The 8,114-nt window shown below is 41.4% G+C and overlaps 1 protein-coding gene across 7 annotated transcripts in view; it reads right to left on the bottom strand.

Moving 5' to 3' along the window:
• VMP1 (vacuole membrane protein 1) overlaps positions 1-8,114 on the bottom strand; it is a 71,773-nt gene that overhangs the window by 52,998 nt on the left and 10,661 nt on the right. For 6 of the 7 annotated variants that reach the window (XR_015703421.1, XM_087751514.1, XM_087751516.1 and 3 more), the window contains exons 4-6: positions 7,111-7,246; positions 4,660-4,750; positions 2,363-2,473 (exon numbers count right to left, since the gene is read on the bottom strand). Coding sequence is in view for 6 of the 7 variants with exons in the window: in XM_087751514.1 (XP_087607640.1) it covers positions 2,363-2,473; positions 4,660-4,750; positions 7,111-7,246 (338 nt within the window). In the remaining variant the exon portion in view is untranslated. Of the gene's footprint in view, positions 1-2,362; positions 2,474-4,315; positions 4,420-4,659; positions 4,751-7,110; positions 7,247-8,114 lie in introns of those variants that run through there. The other variant, XM_087751519.1, reaches the window with a different exon arrangement.

Here is an 8,114-nt window from a genome sequence, read left to right as displayed (position 1 = left end):
GAATTCCCCCAACGTAACAGAAGCATGCTTATCTGCCTTACATATTTAAAGCAAACAAGTATTTCTCCTGCAGTGTTACACATTAGATGTCGATGGTATAGTTTTATTACATTTTACTCTATAACCACCTTCTACTTATCCAGTGCAATCTATTTTGTCTGTTTTTTCCCTCCTAACAAAGTTACGTGAAACCTTGCCTCTTACATTACAAATGTACCTACGGTATGTCTGCCATACTTTCACTAACAACATTAAACTAAATTTCTTTTCCTAGGTGATGCACCTCCCTGGTGCAGCCTGGAAGGCTGTTCACCTCCTATACACCCACCATAAATTATATTGATAAGCCAACAGAGAAGTTGTATTTTGTATATACATTACCTTCATGTCAGCTCAGGCCATGGCCTAAACATATCCACTAGGTTCGCATACCCCACAGGAAAACTTCAGTGATATGTTATAAAATTTAATTTGTTTTGTATTAAAGTAATTTAGAACTATTTAAACATCTGGATTTTTAAATAGAGAGTAAAAGAAAGGTCAATTCATTCCACCTTCCTTTCGAAAAAAGTGGTGCTGTCTTATGAAAACTTCTTTATGTGACAAAATCATCTTGGGTATAAAATGAGGGCCTAGCGTATAAAATGACAGCACTCTTCCCACCCTGCGTCAGATCAACGTACAGCAAAGAAACGCTACCCACTTGCAAATACAGTTTAGAAATGGTGTGTAACATTTCTTATTTACTAGATTTCTGACAGAACTTGTGTAAAAATTAAGAATAGGAACTGTATGATAAGCTCTCCAACCTGCTTCAAAGAGAATGTCTAAATACGTGAAATCTTTGGTTAGAGGAAATCTTACATTGACTTTCACTGGTTGACAGCCTAAGAAAAATATCTAAAAAGCAGAACAAGATTAAAATCTATCATTTAAACTGTTTCCTACTTGCTGATTTAAATCATGACCAACCGATTTCTGCAGCAAACCTGGAATTGCTTTCCTTTCCCTTCCTCTCTCTGTCCTGCTGAATAGCTGGTGATCCCCCCCCGCTGCAGCTTCGCTCCCGGCGTAGGCTGGCAGAGAACCCAAAGGGAGCCGAGTTGTGAGCCTGACTCCACCGCATGCATCACTTGGTGCTGGTTTGCCTCTCCAGCGAGGCAGAGCACCTTGGTTTGGGGCTGATGATTTTCATTGATTCTCCCTCTGTCCAGCCAACGTGTCTTACTGTCCTTAAGCTATTAACAGCATCGGCTCTGCAACTCAGAAAGATCCGTACATTGTCAAGTCAATGCTGTGAAGCGCTATCCAGTGTTACATAAAAATGTTTAGACGCCGTGTTCATCAGCTTTACTGAATTTCCATTTCCAATCGTGTAGACTGACAGCAACATTTTTGTCTCAAAGGCTATGCGTGCATAGACTTGTTTCTGTTTAGCAATAGTTTCCTTTCTCCTCTACTTTCTGCCTCCACAGTCTTTAGGAGGGAAGTTACGCTAAGAGTACGTCTAAGAGTGCTGCTAACGCAGCCCATACAGACGCCGTTCGATCTAACAGGCATTGCCCTGCTGTGTGGAAAAGCACGAGTTTCTTGTTTCTTGTAGTGTTTTGTGTGTTATTGTTAATGATTAAAGCAGTTCTGAAAGTAAACATCTGTAATTGTTCCAAATACAAGATGACATTTGTTGCACAAACTGGTTTTAATTATTTTGTGGCCATGAATCCTTTTCTTAAATCCAGGACAGTGGTTTCATAAACATTAAGGAACTAATCCAATGGCCGAAAGCAAAACACACCCAAACATTTCCCTAGCTTTCCTAGCTAAGTTGAGATAAACAACATCACACAAATTTTCAGAACAGATATTATTTTACCTTTGTAGACAAATATTTTTCTTGCTATTCTTTTCAATGCAGAATTTAATACAGACCGAACTTTAAAATAGCTGCCTATTTCAGTGGTTTCAGCTAGAAAAATGATCATTTTAAGCTACTAAAAAAGAGAATATGCTGAAAAATTTTAAATGGAAACATTTGAGCTGCACGCACTAGAAAATGTTTCATTTAAATTAGGAAATTAGAGGATAGAGCGTGCAGATTTTGACTTGTTTCAAATGAGGATTAACAGCAAGCTAGTATCTACAGTTCAACAAACATACAGCATACAAACTACAAAACAAGGTTATACAGGATAGAATATGAATAGCATTCACTAGAGCTCAGGAGCATTACACAAAGTATTTCTTTTCCCTCAGGAGTACTTAATGTTTAGGACTTACGGAATATTCTTTATTCACATATGTAAAAATACGCAACAATTAAAGTACTTGATTCAGAAAGAACATGGTACGGAAATATCCTTACCAAATAGAGCAGAAAGGTGTGGAGACCCGTTCCAAGTCCAACGGAGGACAGAATGCCTAATCCTACCCAGTAGGCACACCAGAAGAACTTTTTCTCCATATACCGCACATACTGAAAGAGAAAAGTCACAAAAGAGAAAAAAAAAAAAAAAGAATGATGATACCTCCTGGGGGAGAAAGTTAAAGCTACAAACTAACATGGATAGTTATCTGGATTACAATAACTGAAATAGAATCCTAGATACTTCTACTTGCAATTTATTTCAATTATAGCACAGACACGTACAGAAAATAGCACACTTTCAAAAGAAAAGCCCACGTGCCTAAGAATCAGCAAGTTTCCAAGGAGACAGATAAAAAATTCAGGTTCACTAGTAGGGGGTTGAAACCCAGAACAGGCATACTAGGTCTGAGCAGCAAGCCCCAGACAGCATCTACTGGAGCCCAAGCAGCAAGCACAGCTCAGGGAATTGCCTGAACAGATTAAATAAAGGAATAGAATTAGCTGCACTCTCCGTTAGTCTGCTGAATGTTTTATCTTGGACCAGTGAGTAACCGGGTTTGTTGCTTTTAAGAAAAGATTAAAGTGTTGGTTGTGTTGCACACATCAGTGAGGGGATATGAGAAAGTCACAGCAAATTCTGGACATAAAAAGTCCAGTTGGGTACACCGGAGAAACGGGAAGCAGTATCTCCCTCTCTCTGCCCTGAGAGCAATACTAAGAGGATGAGCCAGGCCATCACCTTGGCAGTACCACAGCCCCAAGAAGAGGTGCCATTTTATGCCATCCATGGACCAGCAGCACCAAGATGAAGTTTACCAGTCTTAAGCAGGCTTCAACCTGCCAGGGTATAAAAAAGTCCTGAAAATGGCAAGTGAAAGATCATGAATATACTTCACTATTCTGAGTATGCTTTCGGAAGAAAGTGGCTCATATTCAAGTATATATTGATGGTACAGAGATAAATAGCGACACTAGCAAGACACGGACCTTAGGGAAGGAGCTCTGGAGCCAGGGGGATGGACAGATACCTGCCGGCACACACAACGGACCCCGCAGAACGGAGAGCTCCAAGCACTGGCAGGACCCTGCAGGTCCCACTCCCCTCGCCAGTCCCAGAGGCACAGGTTTGTTCCCAGCAGGCTCAAGGAAACCTCTTGCAGGCCCAGCAGGCAGCTCGGGGGCCATGCGCCTCAACACCAGTTTGCAAGAGCCATCTAGTGGCAAATGCTGAGTGCATCATGCTCTGGCCTTAGGCTGACAAGGTCACCAACCAGGGCAGTTTTTAATGAAGCAGGTATTTGTCCATCAGGATCGGGCCACCGATTTACCATCCACCAACTTGCTCTGCATGTAAGCGCTCAGGTCTCAAGCATGGGATTGAGTGAGCGAGAATGCGATGAGCTGAAGCAACTCATTTCACTGCATTTCAAGACCCGTCCTGGGAAGCCAGGACTCCCGTTCCCGACCTGCAGGTCCCTCGGGCAGCCAGTGACACACCATAGCAGTATGGATGTAAGCAAGTTCTCTGAAAGTGGGAGCCTGCTGATTTCAGAGTCAGAGCGGTAAGATGATTCACTTGCACAAGGAAATGCTCTGCAGGGTTCAAAAGGGCTGGCTGCCCCCAGGGAAGGTACTCAAGGAGAAATGGGGAGGGGAAAGGTGTAGACAACACCATCCCCTTATGCTTAAGCAATGGCTTACACAGCAAGTGATGCAAAAGCATCAGTCTTCATGTACTCCAAGGCACAAAAAAGGTTTTAGAACAACCGTTTTACAACAATGGGTGTATAAGAAGCATCGCAGAAACAGATTTGAACCATGAAACCTTTTCACGTCTAGATATATGCCTATCCTAGCATGGGATAGGGGTCAGGAGACCCTTCCATAGCAGAAGAAGAAACATTTTTTGGGAACCACAAAGTTCTATCATGACCCAGTTTAGCATTTTACCTCAAGAGCTCACACCGCTATTAAAAGCTTGTTAACAGCAGATGTGAAGGAGTGCTGCAGCATCAGAGGTGGGCTTATTCAGGAAGGGATGAGAAGGGGAACACCTACAGATGCAACAGAATAGATCAAATGATACAGCTGATCGTTCCAAATCTCTAAAACGCAACTCATCCACACACCACGGAGTGGAGTCATGACATGAGAAACAAATATCCTTGGTGAGTAGGAGTTCAAAAAACACATTACAATTTCATGAAGACCCCATTCAATTCCCAGTACATCTACTTTAGCACAAGGACAGGAATTTGTTAGTCACTAAGGCAAGTAACTTGAAAACCTCATACCTGTTGATGTGTTCCTTCGATGTAATACGTAGCTGTAAGCACTGCAAGCGTCAGTAAAAAAGACACCAAGATACTTCGCCGATGCCACAATCTTAAAAGACAAATGGCAATTAGGGTTTTTCATCATTTACAATGCATTTCACAGTAACTCAGTTATCCCTGTCTGCGTGGATGTAGTCAGTGGGGACAACGGCAGCTGAAAAGTTTGCTATTATAAAAGCATAAACCTCCCAAGAAAATATCTGGGGAGCCTTTATTCTTTACGGAAAAATCTCTACTTCACTGTCAAGTGAGATCAAAGTTCAGCCATGCATATTTTTTTTTAAATAAAGCAAAACAAAGTAACTGTCTGAAAGCAAACGCGATCTGAAAACAAGCATTCAGCTGCTGCAGCCACGAGAGTCTCAAACGCAGGGCCAGCAGGTTAAGCAAAGCGCAAAGCAGGCAGGGCACTGGCCCGGGGCGAGGGATGAGCCGTGGGTGGGATACAGCAGTGCTAATTTCAAACTGGGTGCTGGTGGGCAGAACCACGGTGACAGTAAGAGGAACAAATCTTTACGCTATTTTGGTTCCCCTGATCTATTGAAATACATCTTGTAGCAGCTCAAAGTTTAATAAATACATTTGAGCTAACTATAAAGCGTTAGGAAGCTACTACAATAAGGGGAGAAAAGTGTTTTCCTATGTAATTTGATACTAAATTATTTTTGAGCCTGTTTAGTTTCACATACACATTCTGCTTGATGTGTATGTGGCCACACACAGTAGATTAGCACATACATTTATCATTTTCTCGGAAACACTATTATACTATCACCTAATGATATAAAAAAGCAAGTGCCAGCATCACTTAAAAATCTCAGACATGAAATAGCAAACTATGAACATAACTTATCTATTTACACAGATAGAAAAAGAGAGAAATGAGACGTGTAATACAGGAAAACAGTCACAAATGTTTCACATTAAGCATGCTGAAAAAAGTCACTCTAACTTTCTTTTAATTTTAAAATAATTTGTGCTGTTTATATTAGTATGAGAATTGGATTTTCAAGTGATTGTCATCATTTAAATCACAATTTACTCAAGTGGAACACAGGATATCATTAAGAGTCAATCTGAGGTCTCAATAGCTTATAATAGTGTTATTTTCTGTAAAGATATTGTCATGACAACATAGATGTGCTGCACAACAGAGGATGCAAGTGCTATCTGTAATGGAATTTGATGTCTAGGAAGCCAGGTAATAGCTTAAAATAAAACCTCAAATGCTATTTCTGCTGGTTTTAAATGCTTGGAGGTTGTCAGAAATGGCTAATGTAAGACCTGATAAAACAGTTCTCAAAGAAACAATTCCCAGTGATAGTTAAAAGAATGTACATAGTAAAATAAGTAGGTTTCAGGGTTAGGTTGGGGGGGGGGGGCATGTGTAAAAGGGGATTAAGACTACACTACATAAACCTGGTATTTTTCATACCAATCATTTCAGCAGATCCAAATGGAAAACAGAAGGTTCTCTCAATGGATCTTATGTGTCAGCACCTTGAACTTAGCCCAGAAGGGGCACTGAACATCACCCATTATCACCAATCTCAGCTCACTCCGCAAAGGTGCAGTCCAACAGCCAGGATCACCCAAGGTGATATCAGATCCTACCTTCTGACTGGGAAAATGATCGTAAACTCAATCCCAAACACAAGAGATTCCAGTTACCAACACAAACACTGGGATGGCTGCTGCTCTTAGCTTTTTTCAGTTACCAATTTTACTCATGTTTGCCTTTTGGCACTCCAAACCCTCTCAAGCCTAGTGCCTTAAGAAAGAGCTATGCATTTCAGCATTAGCAGGAGATGCTAGGACTGCTACTCACAAATTTTCTAACTGGAATAAAAGCCCATTTTATCCAGTGTGTAAATAATGCTTAGGGAAAGTGCTTTACTAAATAATTTCCTGCTGTGAAAGGGACCACGTAGCTTACAAGCAAAGTCCTCTTCGCAGCACCATAAACATCACTGCAAGTTCCACGTAATCCTGAACCCTGCCCTAGCTGAGCTATTTGAAGATCATTCAGTGATACTAACACATACATTAATAGATCAGTACTTAACACCGCAGTCATAAGTACAATCTCTCTTCCTTAAGGATCCCAAACCACGTCCCACTCCTTCACATTGGAATATTCAACTCTTCAGAAAGGAAGTTGGCAATTTTCTTCCATTGACACCTGACTGTATTTACACTTATGTAATTTAGGCAGAAGGTCTGAGTACAGAGCTAGAAGTGCGGTATGTTCCAGTAGCCACCTTTAAGGTACAAAAATAAATACGTTTTCTGAAAGAAAAATTGTAAAGTTGAGAATCATCAGGGAAAGCGAGATGTCAGAATGACCTACTGAATCAAAGCATAGGTTTCCCCAGAATGCTTAGTAGAAGTTAAAGAAATGATCTTTACTTTATGGTCCATTCCTTCAAGTTTATTAGAGTTTCCAGGAAAAAATACTGCAAGGTAACAAGCGGTTTTCTCCACAGTACAATATTCAACCTCTCTTCCCGGTCCCTTCGCTTCCGTTCACTCAACAAAGAGGAATCTGCAAATGAAAAGCAACAGAAATGTAAAAGCACAGGCTGACAGTTCAGATTCCACCCCACCCAAAAATATACTGAATTTTTTTTTTTTTTTTACTTTGTTCAGAAGTTAATGTGGGCTCCCAGTCATCTTTTCCACTCATCGCAAAGCATTTGCTCTAAGGGCACCAGAAATCAGGTGACCTCCAGCAAAGGAAATAAGGTGGCTTTTTTCCTCCATGTAGCTGACAACCATTCAAGAATCTAACTGGCCCAGGGTGCAAAAAGTCTGCCACATCTATTAGCCTTCATGCAAGGCGCTGCACTACTAGTTACAAACCAACTAATACATTAGGTCAAATGCGACTCTATCATCCACTACAGAGACCACATTTCACTTTGAACTTTCGAATTTGGTTCTCTTCCAAAGCTATTCTCAGACTTCTCCAATCGAACTAGATTGAATTACACACGCTCTTTATACACTTCAGTCACGGTGTAACTGGATAACAGCACCTACTATCCCAGTGCGGATCCTCAGGCCGTGGTAAGCCTTGCCACGCTGTTCAGCTGCTCCAAAGCGAGCCCAGCAGATAGGAACTGCTCCCATGAAAAGGGCCTGCTTTTGTACCGCAGTCCTTTGCCGGGCTGACGCTAGGCATTTGGTTGCTTTTCATAGAATCATTAAGGTTGGAAAAGACCCTTAAGATCATCGACTCCAACCGTTAACCCAGCACTGCCAAGGCCACCACTAAACCACGTCCTCAAGCACCACGTCTACGTGTCTTTTAAATACCTCCAGGGATGGGGACTCAACCACTTTCCTGGGCAGCCTGTGCCAGGGCCTGACTGCCCTTTAGGTGAAGAAGTTTTTCCTAATATCCAACCTAA

This window comes from Nipponia nippon, unplaced genomic scaffold (genome assembly GCF_047370975.1).
Source record: "Nipponia nippon isolate SJK-2023a ecotype South Korea unplaced genomic scaffold, ASM4737097v1 scaffold_15, whole genome shotgun sequence".
Taxonomy (NCBI): domain Eukaryota; kingdom Metazoa; phylum Chordata; class Aves; order Pelecaniformes; family Threskiornithidae; genus Nipponia; species Nipponia nippon.
Note: the sequence above shows the minus strand (reverse complement) of the source record. Positions and strands in the feature narration are given on the sequence as shown.